Source organism: Rattus rattus, chromosome 11 (genome assembly GCF_011064425.1).
Source record: "Rattus rattus isolate New Zealand chromosome 11, Rrattus_CSIRO_v1, whole genome shotgun sequence".
NCBI classification, from domain to species: domain Eukaryota; kingdom Metazoa; phylum Chordata; class Mammalia; order Rodentia; family Muridae; genus Rattus; species Rattus rattus.
Genome location: NC_046164.1, coordinates 15,018,041 through 15,042,444, shown reverse-complemented (window position 1 = coordinate 15,042,444; position 24,404 = coordinate 15,018,041). Strand labels below are relative to the sequence as shown.

Genomic DNA, 24,404 nt, shown 5'->3' with positions numbered 1-24,404 from the left:
TCTAATTTAAAATGGGAAAAGGGGTTCTACGAAGAATTCATAAAGCATCCAATTCCTTCTTCTAAGCAAGAAAGAATATGTTTGTGTGAGAATGTAGACATACTTCAGCCCTTGTGTTCTGCTGGTAAGAATATAAAACAGTACAGTGGAGTGGAGACAGGATAGCAGTACCTCAAATAACACAATGGCCGTACAGTATATCAACTCTTGCCCTCTACCTTAAGGTCAAAATTCCAGGGCCTAAACACATGTATCGCACACTTGGCAGCATCTTTCCTAGCAGACAAAAGTAAGAAAAAAACAGCATTTCCAAGCACAAACGAATGAGAAGCAACAGCATGTGCACACAATAGACAATTATTCTGCCTCATAGAGTCCGAGAAATCCCTACACATGCCCTTTTAATGAGCCCTGAAGACTTTACACTAATGGAATCAAGTTGGCCAGAACAAACAAGGACCTAATCAAACCCATAACAAACCACAAATGCATCATGACTCCAATTCAGGGTTCCATATTAGTCAGATTCAAAGGCAGAGAATAGAGTGGTGGTTGCCAGGAATTGAGAGTAATTTGTTTTGCTGTGTGTGTGTGTGTGTGTGTGTGTGTGTGTGTGTGTCTTCTTCCAGAACTATGGGACTCCATGTAGGAAGGTGAAAAATTGCCCTTACATTTAGATTGTGGCTAGAGTTACATACACCAAAACCGTTTCCTCCTTTTGGGCTGCCTTATCTAGCCGTGATAGGAGGGTATATGACAAGTCTTCTTGAAGCTTTTTATTCCATGTTTGGTTGGTGTCACTGGGAGGCCTGCTCTTTCTTTGGAGAAGAGATGGGGGTGCATCTGGGAGAGAGAGGTGGTAGGGCGAGAGACTGGGGAGAGCAGAGGGAGGGAAAATGTGGCAGGGATGGAATATATAAGATGAGGACGATGTAAAATGTGAACAATGGCATGGTACGTATAGGATCCACACACAAATACAGGAAATGTGAGCTCTCCCGCTTGGCCTTCAATATACAGCACACCCGACCACCTAATGAACGCCTACTAGTCTCGAATTCCAAATCTCAGTGGATATGTAAATAAGCTTGACAAAAATGACAGCACTGTCTCAAAATCAGGACCCAAATTTACTTACCTTATCCAGACTTCATTACAATCATTTTTCAGGAACTGGAAAGTGATGCCTACCAGTGCTGCTAGTGTGGCTGTGATAACAGCCTATGATAGAGAAAACGAGAAAAAAGGGAAGTTTCCATTAGGAGTAGAAAGTACTCAACACACTGTCCATTATTTTAAGATACGTGGTTTCTAATCATATCTGACAGCATATTTTGACCAGAATCCTGGGAGAATACAAAACATGCATGTTTATAGACTGATAGCATGTTAAATGGAAAGTTGAGGGCCCTGCAATCTGAAGCCCTAACAGTACAGACTCTAGAAAAGTGAAGGTTTCTCCCTGTACCCCAGGAGGACTGGTGAGTGAAGGTAAATAATAAAATTAAAATCTACTCGTGACACAGTTTCTAACAGTGGATTTGTGTGCTGAGCAGGGGTTAGCTTGTCCTCATGTGTGGAACCTCTGGGAAGTCTGCACCTGTACAACAGAGAGCATTACAGCTGCCAGCCTGCATTCCCATGGCCAGCTCTGCAGCACCCAGTGCTTCTGCTGTCCATCATCTCTGTCAGTGCTGCTCTATCATGTCAGCAGAGGGGGCCTGTGCTCAACGAGTCTCACCCCTCTCCTGCTAACCCTCAGATCCCCATGTACTCTGTGCAGATAGCTCACAGAAAGGCTGCATAACTTCTGGTCTGAGGGTCAAATGGCTTTAAAACAGGCTTCACTAAGCTAAGGGGTGAGGTGACATGATGCTGCAACTCATCTGAGATATTCTGTTATTCATCCCGCTACTTTTTAAAAACAAGAAATTATAATCTAAAGGAAAATATTCTTTCATGAAACATGATAACTTAAACAGAAAACCCAAATCCAGGGCTTGGAGGTCTGGCCCAGCAGTTAAGAACATTTGCTGCTCTTGCAGAGGACTCGAAAGACTTCTCACAAGCACCTGAAACTCAAGTTCCAGAAGACCTGACAACTTCTTCTAACCTCCATTGGCATGCAAATGACACAGTTATACATGCAAATAAGATGCTGCCATGTATACAAAATGAGTAAATACAAATTCAAAAATGTAGTCCTCGGTGCACTGAAGCTCCCGGAAAGGGCGGCGCAGATCTTCCTGGTTGCTGCCGCCACAGAGAGCTTGTGGGCAGCACCCCGCGAGCGAACTGAGCCTCGGGACCACAGGTAAGACCAACTTATCTGCTGCAAGTGACCTGCCTGGTGAAATCGGGACACACAGAGGCAGAATTCCTCTAGGACCGGGCACTTCCTTTGTTTACCGGGAGTCCCACACCCGCGGATCCCGGCCTGCAGCAGCTCTCTGCTCCCAGACCCCGTGGGAGAGAGACCTCACCACCTGGTCAGGTGGGCACTCCTGAGGCTGCAGAGCGGAAGAGACCACCAACACTGCCCACCCCTGCCCACATCCCTGGCCCAAGAGGAAATTGTATAAGGCCTCTGGGTCCCCGTGGGGGAGGGACCAGGAGCAGCAGGACCCCTGCCTGAGACACCGCCAGAACCTGAAGGAAACAGACCGGATAAACAGTTCTCTGCACCCAAATCCCGTGGGAGGGAGAGCTAAACCTTCAGAGAGGCAGACATGCCTGGGAAACCAGAAGAGACTGCACTCTGCACACACATCTCGGACGCCAGAGGAAAACACCAAAATCCATCTGGAACCCTGGTGCACTGAAGCTCCCGGAAAGGGCGACGCAGATCTTCCTGGTTGCTGCCGCCGCAGAGAGCTCGTGGGCAGCACCCCGCGAGCGAACTTGAGCCTCGAGACCACAGGTGAGACCAACTTTTCTGCTGCAAGTGACCTGCCTGGTGAACTCAAGACACAGGCCCACAGGAACAGCTGAAGACCTGTAGAGATTAAAAACTACACGCCCGAAAGCAGAACACTCTGTCCCCATAACTGACTGAAAGAAAAGAGTAAAACAGTGGCTAGGACAGTCTAGCCACTGTCAGAAATAGCAGAACAAAGTAACACTAGAGATAATCTGATGGCGAGAGGCAAGTGCAGGAACCCAAGCAACAGAAACCAAGACTACATGGCACCATTGGAGCCCAATTCTCCCATCAAAACAAACATGGAATATCCAAACACACCAGAAAAGCAAGATCTAGTTTCAAAATCATATTTGATCATGATGCTGGAGGACTTCAAGAAAGATGTGAAGAACTCCCTTAGAGAAACACAGGAAAACATTAATAAACAAGTAGAAGCCTACAGAGAGGAATCGCAAAAAAGCCTGAAAGAATTCCAGGAAAACATAAATAAACAAGTAGAAGCCCATAGACAGGAGACACAAAAATCCCTGAAAGAATTCCAGGAAAACACAATCAAACAGTTGAAGGAATTAAAAATAGAAATAGAAGCAATCAAGAAAGAACACATGGAAACAACCCTGGATATAGAAAAACAAAAGAAGAGACAAGGAGCTGTAGATACAAGCTTCACCAACAGAATACAAGAGATGGAAGAGAGAATCTCAGGAGCAGAAGATTCCATAGAAATCATTGACTCAACTGTCAAAGATAATGTAAAGCGTAAAAAAGCTACTGGTCCAAAACATACAGGAAATCCAGGACTCAATGAGAAGATCAAACCTAAGGATAATAGGTATAGAAGAGAGTGAAGACTCCCAGCTCAAAGGACCAGTAAATATCTTCAACAAAATCATAGAAGAAAACTTCCCTAACCTAAAAAAAGAGATACCCATAGGCATACAAGAAGCCTACAGAACTCCAAATAGATTGGACCAGAAAAGAAACACCTCCCGTCACATAATAGTCAAAACACCAAATGCACAAAATAAAGAAAGAATATTAAAAGCAGTAAGGGAAAAAGATCAAGTAACATATAAAGGCAGACCTATCAGAATCACACCAGACTTTTCGCCAGAAACTATGAAGGCCAGAAGATCCTGGACTGATGTCATACAGACCCTAAGAGAACACAGATGCCAGCCCAGGTTACTGTATCCTGCAAAACTCTCAATTAACATAGATGGAGAAACCAAGATATTCCATGACAAAACCAAATTTACACAATATCTTTCTACAAATCCAGCACTACAAAGGATAATAAATGGTAAAGCCCAACATAAGGAGGCAAGCTATACCCTAGAAGAAGCAAGAAACTAATTGTCTTGGGAACAAAACAAAGAGAAGAAAAGCACACAAACATAACCTCACATCCGAATATGAATATAACAGGAAGCAATAATCACTATTCCTTAATATCTCTCAACATCAATGGCCTCAACTCCCCAATAAAAAGACATAGATTAACAAACTGGATACACATAACGAGGACCCTGCATTCTGCTGCCTACAGGAAACACACCTCAGAGACAAAGACAGACACTACCTCAGAGTGAAAGGCTGGAAAACAACTTTCCAAGCAAATGGTCGGAAGAAGCAAGCTGGAGTAGCCATTCTAATATCAAATAAAATCAATTTTCAACTAAAAGTCATCAAAAAAGATAAGAAGGACACTTTATATTCATCAAAGGAAAAATCCACCAAGATGAACTCTCAATCCTAAATATCTATGCCCCAAATACAAGGGCACCTACATACAAAAAGAAACCTTACTAAAGCTCAAAACACACATTGCACCTCACACAATAATAGTAGGAGATTTCAACACCCACTCTCATCAATGGACAGATCATGGAAACAGAAATTAAACAGAGATGTAGACAGACTAAGAGAAGTCATGAGCCAAATGGACTTAACAGATATTTATAGAACATTCTATCCTAAAACAAAAGGATATACCTTCTTCTCAGCTCCCCATGGTACTTTCTCCAAAATTGACCATATAATTGGTCAAAAAACGGGCCTCAACATGTACAGAAAGATAGAAATAATCCCTTGCGTGCTATCGGACCACCACGGCCTAAAGTTGGTCTTCAATAACAATAAGGGAAGAAAGCCCACATATACGTGGAAATTGAACAATGCTCTACTCAATGATAACCTGGTCAAGGAAGAAATAAAGAAAGAAATTAAAAACTTTTTAGAATTTAATGAAAATGAAGGTACAACATACCCAAACTTATGGGACACAATGAAAGCTGTGCTAAGAGGAAAACTCATAGCGCTGAGTGCCTGCAGAAAGAAACAGGAAAGAGCATATGTCAGCAGCTTGACAGCACACCTAAAAGCTCTAGAACAAAAAGAAGCAAATACACCCAGGAGGAGTAGAAGGCAGGAAATAATCAAACTCAGAGCTGAAATCAACCAAGTAGAAACAAAAGGACCATAGAAAGAATCAACAGAACCAAAAGTTGGTTCTTTGAGAAAATCAACAAGATAGATAAACCCTTAGCCAGACTAATGAGAGGACACAGAGAGTGTATCCAAATTAACAAAATCAGAAATGAAAAGGGAGACATAACTACAGATTCAGAGGAAATTCAAAAAATCATCAGATCTTACTATAAAAGCCTATATTCAACAAAATTTGAAAATCTACAGGAAATGGACAATTTCCTAGATAGATACCAGGTACCAAAGTTAAATCAGGAACAGATAAACCAGTTAAACAACCCCATAACTCCTAAGGAAATAGAAGCAGTCATTAAAGGACTCCCAAACAAAAGAGCCCAGGTCCAGACGGGTTTAGTGCAGAATTCTATCAGACCTTCATAGAAGACCTCATACCAATATTATCCAAACTATTCCACAAAACTGAAACAGATGGAGCACTACCGAATTCCTTCTATGAAGCCACAATTACTCTTATACCTAAACCACACAAAGACCCAACAAAGAAAGAGAACTTCAGACCAATTTCCCTTATATCGACGCAAAAATACTCAATAAAATTCTGGCAAACCGAATCCAAGAGCATATCAAAACAATCATCCACCATGATCAAGTAGGCTTCATCCCAGGCATGCAGGGATGGTTTAAAATACGGAAAACCATCAAAGTGATCCATTATATAAACAAACTGAAAGAACAAAACCACATGATCATTTCATTAGATGCTGAGAAAGCATTTGACAAAATTCAACACCCCTTCATGATAAAAGTCCTGGAAAGAATAGGAATACAAGGTCCATACCTAAACATAGTAAAAGCCATATACAGCAAACCAGTTGCTAACATTAAACTACATGGAGAGAAACTTGAAGCAATCCCACTAAAATCAGGGACTAGACAAGGCTGCCCACTCTCTCCCTACTTATTCAATATAGTTCTTGAAGTTCTAGCCAGAGCAATCAGACAACAAAAGGAGGTCAAGGGGATACAGATCGGAAAAGAAGAAGTCAAAATATCACTATTTGCAGATGATATGATAGTATATTGAAGTGATCCCAAAAGTTCCACCAGAGAACTACTAAACCTGATAAACAGCTTTCAGGAAGCTAGCTGTGTGCGCATGTGCAAGAGTGTGTTCGCGCCAAGTCTTTGCCCACCCCGGGACGTGCCAGTGAGATCATGGGTAAGCGACCAATCAGGCGTGGACGCGCCGTGCTAGGGTTTTATAAGCAGCGCCTTTCTGGGCCCCGGTCTCTCCTCTTCAAGATGTAATAAACGCTTTGCTGCAGAAGGATCCTGGTGTCCGCGCGTGTTCTTGCTGGCGAGACGATAGCGCGGGACATATAAGGACCAATGTGTTTGAAGCAACTGACAGGATAATGCAAATGACAACATACTCACATACACACATAGAAGGCAGCAACATTGAAATATGAAAACAGCTATAGATGTGTTAAGAACTAGGTAGGGTTTCATCACAGCCAACAACTCGCCATCCGTATTCAACAAAAGCTACAAGTGTGATAATAAAGTAAAACCCACGACATAATGAGGTGAACTGACTATTATGATTGCACAGGAAAGGAAATGCAGACCCACAGCAGAGTGCTTACCCTCTAATGGTAAGACCCTGAAATCAAGAGACAACACCACAGAACCATCATCATCGACACAGTCACCATGAAAGAAATATATAAATGAGTTTGCTTTGGCCCAAGTAAGCAGGGAGAACTACATTTCTGTGACATTCATGATTCATGTTACAATAACAAAAACTTAAGGCAGGATGACCATTGCTAGAGAGACAGTTTAAAGAAAAGCAGAGAGTGCCCTTTTTCCAGTTCCTAGCTGACAGGGAGGAGTCTTGTTAGGTCTGGTTGCACTGTGTATAAACTGGTCTCTGAGTAGCTACTGCTCTAAACACCAGCCCATAAAGAAGAGATCAGCCTTCCACGACAGACTCATCGCTCAGGCAGTAGACGCACAGGCTTCCCTCAGAGGGGTTCAATGGCTTTGTTCCCTCACAGCCTGATTACAGCTACAGATCAACTCTACTTTTCCGGCCATCTCTACCCTTTCTCCACTTAAACTTTCTCCGAAGTCCGTTCTTTCAACTGGCATGCTACAAATTTTATCTGTTTGTGGAGTTACCATCCACCTACCCACATGGAAGGTTGCGCCTCGGAAAATCCTTTGTACTCACTTTACTCACGCCTGTACATGAACTTGAGGATGCACTGGTGAATTAAAGAATACAGCTGAGAGGAACTCCCAAGTGTGCCTCTCATTACTTCATGCAACCGTTGAATCAAATGTCCTACTTTGATTAGCCATTATAGTTCTTCTAAGTGAAAAACGACCACTATACACCTTTTCCATAAGAATGAAGTTAATCATGTTCTCCTTGCTGTAGTGAACATTTCCACACGGCAAGAACAGTGGAACAACAAACACATGGACAATAGCAGAAGGCAAGTGTGACCCAGAAGTCACTGACAGAGACACATATTGTTCCCAATTGAGTTTTTTACAATACATTTAAAATAATTCATCACATTACCTGAATCACAGTGACCCGTACAAAACCCTGGAAATTTTTGAATGATTGATAGGTAATCCACATGAGTTGATGCCAGAAAGGGGTGACACATGTGGTCTCCACAGCTGAGTTCCTGTCCAGCTGCTGTGGCCCCAAGAGTTTATCCAGTCTGTCTCTTGTGTCACTGTGTAAGCGGGACTCGGCATACATATTGGCCAATTTCTCTGTGGCTTGATATTGTTTCTTAATAAGTTCTTCATAGTTTCCAGCTTTGTGATGAATGTGGACAAAGACAAGAAACAGCAGAAAGTAATTTAACTGATCTTTCTGATGAATAGCATGTCAAATTCCTAACTGTATTTTATGTTGACTTTTCACATTCATTGTATATGGATTTTTCTTTGAGACTGTCTCATGTGACGTAGACCTCCCTGGAAGTTGCTATGTTGTCAAAGGTGACCTTAAACTTCTCCTGGTCCGCCTGATTCTGTTTCAAATGCTGTGGTTACTGGCATGCACCTTCATACCCAGTTATGCAGGGCTGGGAACCAAACTCCATGCTTTGTGCTTGCTAGGCGAGCACTCTCCTGGCTGACCTACGTCCTCAGCCCACAAAAATGTAAGAATGAAACAATTGCTACAGTAATTAGAAGAGCATCCCTAACTGTGATGGCTATTCCTGGCTGTCAATTTGATTACATCTAGAATGAACAGAAATGGAAGGCACAACTGTGATTCCCATCTTGAGGCTGGAAGGCACAGGTTTCTGACCTGGATCTTGACATGGAGATCTTGAGGCATAGTGGCCATGAAAAGCTTAGACCCAGGCAAGGTAGTAGATGCCTTTAATCCCAGGAGACTGAGGCAAGGAGATCTCTGAGTTCAAGGTCAGCCTGGGACAAAGCAAGTTTTAGACCCAGGCCTGGTGGTACAGACCTTAATCTGGGCCACACCTTTTGCTGGAGGCCTACATAAGGCATTGGAAGATGGAAGACTCACTCTTCTTTGACTGCTTGCACTTACTGGTCAGCACCTCTGTTGGAACTCAACTTCTACAGAAGAGCAGCTAAAACACCCAGCCTTGTGGGGACTGAGCAACTGCTAGATTCTTGGACTTCCCATTCACAGCTGCCCATTGTTGGGTTAGTTGGACTACAGACTGTAAGTCATCACAATAAATTCCTTGATATACAGAAGCATTCCTTGGGTCCTGTAACTCTAGAAAACCATGACTAATACACTAACTGACCTGATGATTCTTATTATCCCACGGATTCAGCAACTGAAGGGCCTTTTCCCTTCTGGACCCTAATTCTTATTAAAGAATTCTCATACAGATCTACATTTCTTAATACAGAGGTCTGGTCCCTGCTTTCTGCTACATGCAAATGTATATTCAAATGTATAAAATGCCAAATTTCCTTCTTAAATTACAGTGTATCACAGTTTGTCACACAGAACACCCTCTTGCAAATGTCCATTGCAACGAGTCATTGGTCTGTTTTGAGGCCTGTGGCTTCTGATGCACTATCAATACTGGATTGTTACAGGGATTTCTCTCAGATATCTTGCTGTTGCCCTGTGTCGTGGAGATCCTGTAGTTTTGGATCTACTAGGGCAGCCCTTTCACAAGCTCCAGCAGGTCAAACATGGAGCAGATGTTGGAGTGGGCCCTGGGTCTGGGCCTCTGTGGTAACTGAGCTGCTCAGCCCACCAGCTCTCTGGTATCTTCATCCCCAGGGTGAGCACTACCACAGCTAGCTCACCCAGTGTTGTAACCAGTGAGAGACAGGGCCACTTCTCCCACTCTCATGCCCTAAAAACCAGCTCACCAGCCCCCCAGGACACCAGAATTAGCTCTACTGTGGTGTCCAGGTGAGATACAAGGCACTTTCTAGAGTGCTGTAGGCAGAGGGGGCAAGACCAGCTCTCCTGCTCTCCCACCCTTAGGGCAGGCTAACCCTTTCCTAAGCCTGGCCAGATCTACTGTACTTCCCTGGTGAGGGGCAGGGCCAGCTTTCCCACTCTCTTGCCCTAGGGCTGGCTTACCTGCTCCAGGGCCACCAGGGCCAACTCATAGGGTCAGGCCCTCCCAAATCAATCACTAATTAAGAAAATACTCTACATACTTGTCTATAGCCCAACCTTATGGGGGCATTTTCTTAATTGAGGTTTCTTCCTCTCAGGTGACTTTCTGTGATAAGCTGTTAAACCTTGTAATTCCTGTACTTGGGAGGTGAGGCAGAAAGAGCACAGAAAGAGGCCGGCCTGGCCACCTAAGCAAACCTAATCTAAGGCAGTACAAGAATAATATGCAAAGCAATGAGTGCATTGACTTTCTAACAGATGTCATGACTGCTGACAATGTCACAGAAATGTTCCTTCATAAATAATATCAAACGCACCCAGCACTGACTATCAGCTAATTTTAGGACACTTAATTAACATAAAAAGCTATATTCCAATGAACCCTTGTTGTGTTTCAATGAAATCAGGTAGGCAAACTTGTGTGACTCTAGGAGATTCACAAACCTTCATGGCCATCTTCCTCTGTGTCACAGAAACCTCCATTAATGATGTCCAGGAAGAAGTCTGCAGGGTAACCTACAAAGAATGCAGTCAAAGAACACAGCCTGAGGACACTTTCTCAGAGAGTGGGGAAGTGGAGGCAGGACACAGTCTAATGTCTTCCTCCTCTTCCTGTTCCCCTTCACTAATTTATTTTTCCATATATAATTCATATGGAAATTCATACAATATTTCAGCAATCTCTCTTTCCTATCTAATATATAGAGAATATATATGTTTATGTGTATGATATACATGCAAAGTCTTCCTGTGAAACATTTGAACTCAGCCTGAAATTTTATGGGACTCCACAGACTCACCAGCCTTGTACATTTTCAATGACAAAGATTAACTGATAGCAAATAAAGAGTGCTGGAAAGTAAAAAGCTAAGCCTATCCTCTAGGAGGCAGAGAGGCCTCCACAACTGCATTCATGCTTCTACAAGATAAAGTTAAATGCATGAATCTTTGAAAAAAAAACCTCACCATACAATCTGACTCTGTAGAAAACAGGCAGAGCAGAAACATGAAATCAGACTTAAATCTCTATAGTCCCCAAGCACGCCTGAACCCAAACTACAAAGTCACCACTAAGTTAGTTACAACTCAGCAGCACCTCAAAGGTGGGTCACGCACTAGGGGGAAACTGACAACCGCCATCTGCTGTGTAAACAGGAAGACTGTGATACCCGGCCTTTATGGAGCTACTCAAATGGTGGATAACCGGCCCTGCGGCCAAAGAAGAGACCTGAACAACAAGCCAGACTGTTAAATTATCAAAACATCTTGTCGCCAAATTAACCACCGGTATTTAAAGTGGAGAAACCCACACTCAGTAAGTCTGCACAAGAGTCAAACAGCAGCCCTGATACCCCCTGTTCTCTTTGCAGGCCCTGTGAATGGAGGAGCTCTCACAGCAACAGGCGACCATACCCGCAGATGTGAAGTACTCCCGAGCATCCCGTGCAGGTCCATGAAACATGAGTTTTCCTGAAGCCACTAAGGTGAGGCTATCAAAGAATCTGAAGATGGAGTACTGAGGCTGACTGATGGATAAGATGATTGTCTTTCCCTTCATCGACATCCTAAGTTCAGAGAAGGAGACATGATAAGTCGCTGGACACCAGAACCTTGAAATTCTCGTCACAATATTTCATTTCTGACCTTATACTCTTTATTCCCATTTCAGGTGGAATTTTTCTTTTTGGTTTTTTGTTTTGGTTTTTTTTTGTTTGTTTGTTTAAATTTTTTTATTGAAAACATTTCTTTATTTACATTTCAAATGTTATTCCCCTTCCGGATTTCCTGTCCATAAGTCCCCTATTCCCTCCCTCTCCCCCTCACCCATGAGGGTGTTCACCTCCATCCACCCTCCCTTACCACCACCGCTGATATTCCCCGGCACTGGGGTTCCAACCTTGGCAAGACCAAGGGCTTCCCTTCCACTGGTGCCCCAACAAGGCTATTCTCTGCTACATATGCAGTTGGATTCCTGGGTCAGTCTATGTATAGTCTTATGGTATTAGCTTAGTCCCTGGAAGCTCTGGTTGCTTGGCATTGTTGTTCTAATGGGGTTGCAAGCCCCTTCAGCTCTTTCAATCCTTCCTTTAATTCCTCCAACGGGGTTCTGCTCTCAGTTCAGTGTTTTGCTGCTAGCATTGACTGTATTTGACATGCTTTGGTTGTGTATCTCAGGAGAGATCTAAGTCTGATCTTTTCAGCATGAATTTTTTAGCTTCATCAATCTTATCTAGTTTTGGTGGTTGTATATACATGGGCCACATGTGGGGCAGGCTCTGAATGAACATTCTTTCTGTTTCTGCTCTAAACTTTGCCTCCATATCTCCTCCTATGAATATTATTGTCTCCCTTTTATAAAGGAGTGGAAGCATCCGCATTTTGCTCATTCTTCCTCTTGAGCTTCCTGTGGTCTGTGGCTTGCATCGTGGATAATTCAAGCTTTTGGGCTAATATCCACTTATTGATGAGTGCATACATGTGTTTTTCTGTGATTAGGTTACCTCACTCAGGATGATATTTTCTAGTTCATTCCATTTGCCTATGAATTTCATGAACTCATTGTTTTATAACATTTTTTGAATTCCTTCCTCTGTTGAAGGGCATCTGGGATCTTTCCAGCTTCTGGCTATTATAAATAAGGCTACTATGAACATAGTGGGGCATGTGTCTTTGTTGTATGTTGGAGCATCTTTTGGGTATATGCCCAGGAGAGGTATAGCTTGGTCCTCAGGTAGTGGAATGTCCAATTTTCTGAGGAACCTCCAGACTGATTTCCAGAGTGGTTGTACCAGTTTCCAAGCCCACCAACAATGGAGGAGTGTTCCTCTTTCTCCACATCACTGCTTGAGGGTTTAGGAACATGCTATTTAAAGCAGTGCTCAACCATCACCACAGCCACCCTTCATATTCTCTAGAATGTGTTCTTGATGTCTCTTCTTGGTTGAAGTTTCCCTCTAATAAACAGGAGTTCTGTTATCTACTTCTGCATCTCCTGAACCAAAAATGCACACACACAACCAGGCATTAAGTAAATAAAACCTTAATGTTCCCTTGGCACATACCTTCTCAGGACTGATATGACATAAGTGGTAGTTGCAAAGTCTAAGTCAGTGGTGGGATCATCCAAGAACAAAATGGGATGCTCGGCGATCAGCTCCACTGCTATACTGGTCCTTTTCCTGAGTTCTTTGGATCTAGGCTAGAACACCAAGACATAATTATCAACAAGAACATAGTCACTGTCATTTGGTAAATCAGCTTGTTCCAGCAATAAAAGATTGTGTTAAATCATTATTCCAAAGAGCCAAAATATGGGCACCTGGGAGAAGAAGGAGGTTTCTCTTCTAACTAGAGAATAGAATGAAATCAGGTCACACTTGACGTGAAGCTATGTTAATTACGCTGACTATTTGATCATTATCAACCACATGTTCTAGGGATGCATTATAACACAAAGACCAGGGGTTGGGGATTTAGCTCAGTGGTAGAGCGCTTGCCTAGAAGCGCAAGGCCCTGGGTTCGATCCCAGCTCCGAAAAAAAAAAAAAAAAAAAAAAGAACCAAAAAAAAAAAAAAAAAAAAAAAAAAAAAAAAAAAAAAAAATAACACACAAAGACCTGCAAAGTGAGATCACTGTCGAAAGAAATGGGGAAGATGAGAAAGGAGATAAAATATCTTTAGTAATCATTTAACAACACCCCAACACACACACACACAACAACAACACACACTCACACACACACACACACACACACACACACACACACACACACACTGCTTTTAGCAAACATTAGTATATTGAAAGTTCTCATTGCCTTCCTAGGTCATTTTCAACTTCTTTAAGACTTTGTGAATTGACATCATTTACACTGGACAGCATCTAAGAATTCATGTCTCACCCCTGTAGACAAATCCAAAAGGGGGGACATTCCTCAGGTCAAACTGGAATTGTCTTTTTAACCAGTCAGTGTCAATGTGTAAGGTGAGAGTTCACAAGAAGGTTGAGGGGACACAGAAATGGGGAAGAATTCTGAAGCTTAAGCTCTCTAAACATAACAAGCAAAACCATGATTGAGCCCTACTGATAACATACAACAAAGAATGGTGAGGGATTGGAAGAATGGGGGCACAACAAGGCTGAAGATATAAAGGCATTGTTGTTCTTGATAGTTTAGACTTTGTAGATGAGCATCTGTCCTTACTTGGATGAATGAAATTAAATTAAGTTCTCAGGAGTAAGACACTACCTAATGTTCTTTTAAAATGCTCAGGTGAAAAATAGCGTTAGCAAGTGTGTGATAAAGTACTACCCACTCAGAAGCCCAAAGGCTGAAGTTAGAAATTATACCACTGTGCTGATTATATAACAATCATGCAGGGCCTACGTGTTTCCTCTACATTTCTCACATGGAAGTCTTACGATGGCTGAGGAGGTTTAGCAGGGAAAAGCCACGCAAGCCTCAAGCCTGGGTTGGATCCCTGGAACTTGCATCTAAAGCTACATGCAGCGTCAGGCATCCATATCCCAACAGAATGTAATTACAGTGAGAGGAGAGAAGCGTAAGCCATGCAGGTAGAACACCAGCAGAAGACAGCCCCTGCCTGCATACAACATACAAGGTGGGAATGGACCCTTGAAAAGGGACCTATGGCATCCCTGTGTGTGCTATGGCACTCAGGCAGGGACACACACATGATCACACACACTCACATATGCACACATATTCACATTCATACACATACATATGCACACCCACACTCACATGCACATTCACACATCACACACACACTCACACACACATTCCTACACACACAAATGCACATAGTAATACACACCGTTATTCAAAGTTATCATTAAAAAGTTATATTATTACATTCTTGAAATCTTTTATATTTCATGGCCTTCAAAAAGTTAATAAATATCTTTATGTGTTGTCACTAAAAAAACAAGTAAGCAATGTAGGGCGATGACTACTTATTGTTTAAAACACAGCAAAATGAAGCACCTCATTGAAAATATAAAACCAAGTTTTAGAAGGGACCAAAGCAAACAAGTTCCTATCACTCAGGAGGAAAGAAACCGTGATGGATGGCAGCCTTTGTGAGAGCCATTCTTCCCACCAAAACAAGCGTCTTATGTAACACTGAAGAGAAGTATCCTGTGCCATCCTAATTGCTGTTCTAAGAAAGGGCCAGGCCAGGAGTTAAACCATGAGAATTACATTCTAGAAAGCCATTTTCATCCATAGCACCAAGTGTCCACTCACCAAACATCTACATATGAACTTCTCAATGAATCAGTGTCACAGTGAGGGGCAGGAAGGTTTTGGGGACCCAAGAAGATGGAAACAACCTGATATTTAAAAACTTGAAGCATATAAGAAAGTTCCTGATCAGGTTCTATTGGCAATGAAAGGACATTTGGGGATGGCTAAGGGCTGTAGATCTGACAGCTGAGGATGCCAAGGATGTGTCCATTTGGATAGATAAGAATGGAATTGTTAAGCTAAGTACATCTTGTTTTTTAAAGAATGCAGAATAATTCAGTATCCAGGAATGAGGTGCTATATAATATTCCTTTTAATATGTCAGTAAGAAACAAGTCACTGGAGCTAGAGAGATGACACAGCAGAAAGAGTACGAGGTCCTGAGCTCAATTCACAGCAGCCACAGGGTGGCTCACAACCACCTGTAATGGGATCCAATGCCCTCTTCTGTTGTGTCTGAAGACAGCTACAGTATACACATATATGTCAGATAAATATTTTTAAAAAGAAAAGAACATATTATCCATTACACGGTGGCCTGGCCCTGCAGGAGCTTCCACAGAAGGCGGGTGGTTCATTCTTTGTTGCTCTTGACCAAGGCTGCATCTCTGAAAACTAACACAAGATGTGGGGGTAAATGATGTCAGAAGATAGGGCATCAGGGAGCAAGGGCAAGAGAATATCCTAGTTTTCCATCCAGTTGCTGAGATGAAATGTTCTGGTGAGAAGTACACATGGAGCTGAAGGGTTTTTTCAGAGCACAGTTCAGGAGTGCAGTCAATCATTGCAGGGATGGCAAGGCAGGAACCTGATGCAGCTGGTTACGTGCAGTCCAGAGCACAGAGAAAATGCATGCCTGCTTGCCTGCCAGTGCCCACCTCATCTACTCCCTTCTTCTGTCACCCAGGACCCAAGCCCAGAGAACAGTGCTGCTGCAGTGGGCTGAGTCTCTCCTCATGGATTTCCTTATGAAGACAAGCACCTGTGGAAATGTCTACACGACTAGAGTATTCCTCATTTTCTAGGTGATTCCAAGTGATTGTGGATTGTATCTATTCAACAGTCTGAACTAACCATCCCAGACAGGATGAGATAAAAACACAAAACAAGAGGCTACAAAAATAACAAGCCTTAAACATGTTAGTAGAAGATGCTAGAGACCGAGTTCAATCCTGGAAGGAAAGTTAAGGTAGGTGAAGCACAGAGCCAGAGTCCTCAGTCTCACATCAGAGTTCAGTTCCAAAAATACATTTGAAACAACAAGGGAACAAAGGCCTCTGGGTCAGGGCTTCTCAACCGGTGGGCCATGGCGCCCTTAGGGGTCACAGATCAGACATTTTCATTAGAATTCACAACGACAGCAAAATTACAGTTATGAGGTAGCACCAAAATGATTTTGTGCTCGTGAGTGACCAGGAATGAGGAACTGTATTAAAGGGTCACAGCATTAGGGAGGATGAAAACCACTGCTCCAGAGGAAGGGAAGATGAACAGAAAACAGAACTCATCAAATTCTCAAATGAGTCATGAGTGTAACACTAAGGGTAGAGGGGTCACATAAGGAAGACTTGAAATGGCCGTGTGAGGAGCACATTTCCCTGCTGGTTCGCTCTCCTTTCCCAGGCTCACCCATTGTTTAGAAGGCTTCACAGTGTAATTTCCACCTTAACTTCATGTACCCAGTCACTTACTCATGAACAGAGAAAGTGGTCACCCTTGACCACAGAACTAGAGGAAACACCTTGTGGAGGGTCATGTCATCCACACACTGATTGTCTCCCTCCCTCCCTCCCTCCCTCCCTCCCTCCCTCCCCCCTCTGTCTCTCTCCCCTCCCCCTCTTCTTCCCCTATCCCTCCCTCTGCCCCGCCCCCTTCTCTCTCTCAATCTTTCAAGATTTTTCCTCACATTACCTTGGTATTTTGTTCTTTATCCAGATGCAGAAGTTCAAGCACCTCATTGATCCTCCTTCTTTTTTCATTTCTTGTTATAGTCATTGGAAGACGGAGAGCTGCTGAGAACTCTAAATTGTCTCTCACAGTCACCGTGTGCATGACCACATCATTCTTAAGGGCAAATGGAATTCTAATTAGATATAGTTACCACTAAGACTCTAACAAATGTAACCTAGGCCACACAAACAACACATCCAGTGTAATGCACTTAAACTTTCAATTTCACTAATCCCAAACTCAGAGCCTGGTCCAAATGTTTTCTTCCCCCTCCCATTTGCTTCCCAAGAAGAGGACAGGAATTTGGTAACTGCTGCCTGCAGTTATTTGCAGAAGACATCTTCTAGGAGTGTAGAAAGCTGGAGGAAGAACACAGGTAGACAACAGTGGCCCTCTAGACTAAGTCATGGCTGTTCTTACTAACAGTGTGCCACAGATGTCAGACTCAGGTTAATGAATGACTATAAAGTGTTGGCATGGAAAAAGTGGGGCCTATGAGTATGTTATAGACTTAACTGGAAAGACACAAGTCTATAAGCTGAGCACCTGCCCATACCCAAGCAGAAGAGGTCTAAAATTGCAACCCACCAACACTTACTTGTGGTACATAACCAGATGTACATTTGAAATTAGCAGGTCGAGGTTTATCGTTTACCAAAATATCTCCTGATAATCCACTTGGATCTCTTCTTGCAGCTAAGACATCTAATAACCTACAAAGGGTTAATTATAGTGTGTAGTTTATTTTCTTCAATGAAAGCCACAGCATCCTTTAGAGGCTCAAAATTAAAACTCTGCATGTCAAGCAAAATGGAAACAATGTAATGAACAAGTCAACAGTTTAACTGAAGTCACACATGTGCACTTTTCTCTTCATCACAGGTTGTAATTCAGCCCAGAATTATGAATGCAAGACACGATTTACATAACTGCCTCTCCCTGCTATCTGGCCTTAGAGACTGACCCAGGTAAGGTGCTGATGTATTTCAAGAGAGTTAGCCCTGCGGATGTTCTCTTACCCTCACAAAACTTATGCTATATCTTTCTATTTCAGGACTATCCCCCTACCTCATGAAATAATGACAGATATCAACACAATGTGCCAATCACTGTACCATTTCCTATTCCTAAAGTTCATTGTGGAAAATGAGACACATCCCTCCTGCACATCACAGCACATAGGACCAGCCTAGCTGCAGTGACAACACTTAAATAACACCCATGAAGGTGACTGGTTTAGAGCACGTGAACTGCATACAGAGGGCTTGCTGTGCTTTTGGTTATACTCACAGAGAACTGCTCCCATCCTGAGGTCCCATAATGGCATTGAGGCCTGGTTCCATGATCCCACTGTAAACACAAAGTCATACTGGTGTACTTTTCTGTTTTAAAGAAGTGAAATTAGCTTAGGGTCTACATTGAAAGCACTCGTTGAATTTGGATGAAATTGTAGACAGAACGTAAGGACAAACTGATAATTTTTAAATGTTAATAGAGGTCTATGATTTAGAAATATGTCAACTGCTAGTGGGAACTCATCAGAAAATGTCTCAGATATCACAGAATCCTCTTTGTTTATTATTTAAACCATTTGTCTTCTTTGAAATGCCATACAGCCAAGATGAACGTCCTTTGAAGGACGTAGCCAGTTCTCATGAAGACTCCATTGCACACACAGCCTTTAGGTGTCACGGCTGTGACAGCTTCCTGCTAATGTGTGATGGTCACCGTCTTCACAACCCTGCTTGCAACTCAGTGAATCTCTACCTGAGAAGCCAAAAATTCGTGGGGTATTGGAAGCTCTGTCGTTGCTATTAAAACGGAGTAGAACCAAAATCGATACGCCTTCAGTAGAAATCCAAAGACTAGACAGAAGCACTGCAGAGGATAGGAAAGCTTTGGCAGGATCAACACTCAAGCAAAACACCTGAATCAAATAGAAAGCAAAAATCTACCTCCCACAAAACGATGGCTTCCTTCTCTGACACTTAAATGAGAACACGCTGTTTAGGATGGAAATCCATCGCTCAGAGCTAGGGCATTCCTTATTAATGCATAGATAAAGCACAAGCACGAATCAGTCTCAGAACACTGAATGATTGCTTCAGCGTAGTGAAGACTCAGACTGAGAAGGGCACATTCTTACAGAAGCTCAGTTCCCTTCCCACTCGTCCTTTCACATTCAGATAATGTGTCAACCCTTTGCTCTGTCCATGCCCTTCTCAGTAAGAAATGGTGGTAGTTGTAGGCAGAGGAGAGGAATGACCAGAGCCCAAGTACAGAGCGTAGGGTTGGGTGTGGGAGAGATAGGGTGTGCAGACTGAGCTGGGGAACCTTGGTACGCATGCTCTCCTTAGGATTTGTTATGGGCTGCTCTCTCTGCTTTGTGAAACTCTGTGTTTCCACATTGCTTGTCTTCTTTCTAGCTCTCAGTGAACTTTGAGCAGATACAACAGGCCCTGTCTGTCTGCTGTCGGGACTTTCCTCATTGCTCCCATCTGATCACCTGGGATTGGCCCAGTCAGCCTACTCAGCCTTCAGTTTTGGGAGGGCTGTGTACATACAAATGTACACAATTCTTTTAGACTTTCAAATTTCTAGAGTCTAAATTTCCTTATCATGCCTTGATTTTAAGAGTATGTCTTCAGTACTACTTTCCCATCCCTAATTTTATTGAAGTGTAATCATTTATCGTGTTCCCATTTGTCACTATGTCTAGGGTTGGTCAAGTTTATTTGTATTTCCAAAGAACCAATATCATGTGTGATTAATCCACTAATGTTGCTCTTTAGTTTCTAACCCCATTAAACTCACTGCGGTCATGAACCTGTCTGTAGGTAGAACAAGGTGAGGCTGGATGGATGGGGAAAGTTCTTGATGGTCAAGGACCTAAGTTAAAGCCCCAGAACTAACAAAGTTCGGTTCATGATGGGCATCTCTAACTCCAGAGCTCTGTGGAGAGAGGAGGCAGAGACAGGAGAATCCCCAGAAGCATACTGGCTGCTAACCTGCCATACACAACAGTGAAAAACCAGAGCCTCTGTCTCCAACAAGGCAGAGGTGAAGGCCAATGCTCAAGGTTGTCCTCTGAGAGCCTTGTGCCATGTGTGTAATAGTATCTGCACGTCCTCAGACATGCGTGTGCATGTGTACATGTGTGCATGCATACCACACACGTACAGACACACACACAAATATGCACAGATGTATAGACACATACATACATGCATACTCAGATACACTTATACACACACATATACACAAACATACACACACATGGACACACTTATACACATGCACACACAGCTTATTTATAGAGAGGTAGTCTGTGTTTCTTAAGAACATTATTCAATACAGTGTTGTCTTTAGCTCATGGACATACCTGATGCTCGACAGTCTTTCTATCACATGTGTCTGCTGACGAAGTGGAAAACCGCTCTGCACTGTTTCTCTGTAGCTGATGTTGTGAAAACTCAACACAGCCTTTTCAGTCAGTGTCTCCGGGTCACTGGTGTTTGTTTCGGAAAGGTCACCGTGATGTCTGTCTGTCATTGGTATTACAGTGAGGTCATTACTGGAAGACATCTTGAGAGGTTCTTCCTTCCTGTAGAACGAAAAGCAATAGCAAGCTGAGGGTCCAGACAAACACAGTCATAACACAGGTCCTCACACTCACTGATGGCTTTCAACTGTGCTGCCATAGGTAGACTCCTTCCTCATGAACAGTACATGTCTCTGTGATTACCCAAGGACCCAGACATGACCCGAGAAGCAGACATGACTGAGTACGTAGACTCCCCTTAGACCCCATGTTCCTAAAAAAAAACTAATGGGCATACTGTGCTAAAGATAAAAGTTATCTGTAATTAATTTTTAAAAAAGGAACAGATGAGAGGGCAGATTTTACTTACTTCAAAAGAAAAGAATATTATGACAGATATGCAAAAATGCATGTCCAATGACCGCCATTAGCACTTCTCTCTGCTCTCTGTCTCTCTCCCCCTCCTCCCTTAATACATCATCCCTCCTGTGTGTGCATGTGTCCGTGTGTGTGTGTGTCTGTGTGTGCATGTGTGTGTGTGTGTGTGTGTGTGTGTGAGCGCGTGTGAGTGATATTCACACGTGTTAGCATATGTGTGAACTTGTGGAAGGCATGAACACAGATACACACCCAGATTATTGAGCTATTATATAACAGGGCAGCCAAAATAGACAATTGGTTCATGGCACAGTGTCAGTAAGGTGCAGCCTGCTTCGGAGCACAGAGTTGACACCAGGCCTAAGGGGTCTAAACATAAATGAACTCATGTGGGCCATTTCAAGTGGGGCTGAGCATGGTCAGCAAAAATCCCAAGGATGTACTAAAAGTTCGTTACTCGTGTACGTGGTGATGCACACGTCAGGTGGCCTGGTGGTGGCTCAGTGGGGACCCAAGAGAGGGCATTGCAATGCTCATGGCCCTGGTGTTTTGGACAAGCATACAAGCTTGGTTTCTCTCACAGGGTCTTCAAACATCCATATGTCTTGGTGTCCTGGTTTCAATCTGTCCACAGGTAGGAATCATATGACTGTAAATTATTTGACAATCTGTTTTTCTGTGCTAGGTACTAGTACACATACAGTACAAAGTCATTTTACCTTAACATTTACTTCCAAAACAAAGCAAATCACTGCTTTATAAAATGGAGTCAATAATGTCAAGGTTTACTCTGATAATTACTGTCCTACATAATACAAAGAAACGCAGAGATGGGCACAGCCCAAGTTCTACCCTATTTCTCAGATGGCCAGTATCAGGAGTTCTAAGTTCTGAGTTTGACTGAGGTGGGGAACCAAAATCATCCAGAAGTCATGGTGCCATGAGGGACACCATGAGGGACAGTAGCAGAAGTGGGGTGACTGACAGACACCCTCGTGGCTCAGGCTGTGGAGGAATGAGGACAGGCAGCCCTGCCTCCTACAACCAGGAACAACATGGCTCCTGTGGATGAGTGCTGAGCCTGAGTGGTCTGAGCAGCTGGCAGGCAGATCCTTGGTTTCTGAAACAGCCTCATCGCAGCAGATGGGAGGTGGGGGGGCTGAGAGCACTGACCCCTAGTTGCAAGGATTACTCAATTCCCACAGCTTCCTCCTCACTGCATGGAATTGGCTGCTGGGTAGGATGTGAAAATCTTAGGGACCCAGGACTCCTGCTCCTCATTGCAGAACGCCAAGCTCTGTTTGCCGACTTCACTTCCCCCACAGCTTCTGTGAGACACAGTTTTGCCTAGACAAACCCCACAAACTGAAGTGTCCACATAGACCCTGGCCACAGAGACCTCTGGGCAGAAGGAAAGAGGTACATAAATAAGGGAAGTCAGCAATGTGAACATTACTCTGTTTTTACAGCACCTGAGTACTGTGTACAGCACCTGATTACTGTGTGCAGCAACTGAGTACTGTGTACAGCACCTGAGTACTGTGCACAGCACCAAGCTGTAAGGTAGCAACAAGGAGCACAGAGACACACCAACTATGATCTAATGCCCCCAGACCTGGCAAATTCTATGAGAGCAACAAGAGAAAAGATCTTCTGATTCCCTGACTTTCCAGATATTAAACATGTTATGTGTTATTTCAATGTTACGTTAGTTTTAATGTGTTAAAATGTTTCAATGTTTTAAAAACCCATTGTGTTTACTTCATCTTGCTGTTGTTAACTCTGAAACAGGGTTTACCTGTATGGGTCAGACTTGCCACACATGTGTGATCCTCCTCCCTCAACTTCCAGGTGTCAGGATTACAGGCTTGTGACTCATTTATTTTATTTACACAGTTTAAATTCTCCTGACAGGATTCTTCTTAATCTCCTGCTCTTTTCTCTCCCTCTCCTTTTCCTTTTTCCTGACGTTGCTTTCTGTGTGTGCTTTATTCAATTATTTAATAACTTGTTTTTTAACCTTTATCAGTTTCTAACTTAATGTTTTATTCCAATTTAGTTTTGCCCATTACTTTCATCATGCCCATTATGAATATTGTTTATTATTATTATTATTATTATTATTATTATTATTATTATTATTATTATTATTATTATGCTCTGGTGTTGTTACTGTGGTTTATTTCCCCCACTTTGACCAATGTTAGGAATTAAGTGCTCAATAGGAGGATGCTTGCTTTACAATTCCTTATATCACTGTGTAAAACTTGCTCACTCCCACACGTGCAAAAAAAAGAAACACATAAACAGATGGAAACAAGGTAACACAACTTCCCCAGAAGTTCATAATGTATGAGCAGCTGATATAAATGTATTCAGTTCCGTAAAATGTTAAACAAATCATTGAGGAGGTTAACTGAAAGGGGATAGCAACTTCAGAAAGATAGAAACTATAGGAAAACTCGAAACAGTGTAGGATATGAGCAACAGATAGTTTTCTAAAAATGGAAATTTCGGAACTTTGCTGATAAAGGTTTTAAAATTCAGGAGAAAGTATCCCCAGAAGGCTAAATAAGCTGAAATATAGACATCCAGAGCTTCAAAGACAAGGTGATGACTTATTGCTTTCAGAGAGGAAAAAAAGAAAAAAAGTTATGCCCAGAGACCTGGGTATTGAGAGACTCCCAGGACTCAATAGGTGTGGCCTGAGGCAAAATGCCCATCACTGGGAAAATGGAGCCCGAAGAGACCACCTCCGGTATAGCCAGGGCCCCAAGTGGAGGGACGGAACTCCCAACCCACCTTCAAAATCTCTGAGCCAGCATGGTTGCTCTCTAAAACAACTGCAGGGATAAAAATGGAACAAAGACTGAAGAAAAGACAGTCCAGTGACTGGCCTAACTTGGGATCTATCCCATGGGCAGGTATCAAACCCTGACTATTACTGATACTATGTTGTGCTTGCAAGTCAGGAGACACAGACTTTTTATGTATTTCAAGATTCTTCTCTAATACAAATGTTCCTATTTAGTCTCTCAGCCACATCCTGTAGGTCATGCAAGATGAGGTCATCATAATCTTTTAATTATTTTGTTCATTTATGTCCCAAATGTTGCCCCTTCTTGGTCCCCCTCCCAGAGTTCTTCACCCCATGTGTCCACCCCTTCACATGGCTGTCTCCTGAGAGGCTCTACCAGCAGCCGACTGAGATCTAACCTACCATCAAAGAGCA

At 42.9% G+C, this 24,404-nt stretch overlaps 1 protein-coding gene across 2 annotated transcripts in view; it reads right to left on the bottom strand.

Moving 5' to 3' along the window:
• LOC116912159 (ATP-binding cassette sub-family G member 3-like) overlaps positions 1-20,858 on the bottom strand; it is a 44,969-nt gene extending 24,111 nt beyond the window's left edge. The window contains exons 1-9 of one of the 2 annotated variants that reach the window (XM_032916079.1): positions 20,636-20,838; positions 18,544-18,603; positions 17,852-17,966; positions 17,215-17,367; positions 13,100-13,236; positions 11,451-11,602; positions 10,482-10,553; positions 7,971-8,218; positions 1,139-1,221 (exon numbers count right to left, since the gene is read on the bottom strand). In XM_032916079.1, coding sequence (XP_032771970.1) covers positions 1,139-1,221; positions 7,971-8,218; positions 10,482-10,553; positions 11,451-11,602; positions 13,100-13,236; positions 17,215-17,367; positions 17,852-17,966; positions 18,544-18,603; positions 20,636-20,838 — 1,223 coding nt within the window. Of the gene's footprint in view, positions 1-1,138; positions 1,222-7,970; positions 8,219-10,481; positions 10,554-11,450; positions 11,603-13,099; positions 13,237-17,214; positions 17,368-17,851; positions 17,967-18,543; positions 18,604-20,635 lie in introns of both variants that reach the window. The other variant, XM_032916080.1, reaches the window with a different exon arrangement.
• Between the last annotated feature and the right edge of the window lie 3,546 nt (positions 20,859-24,404).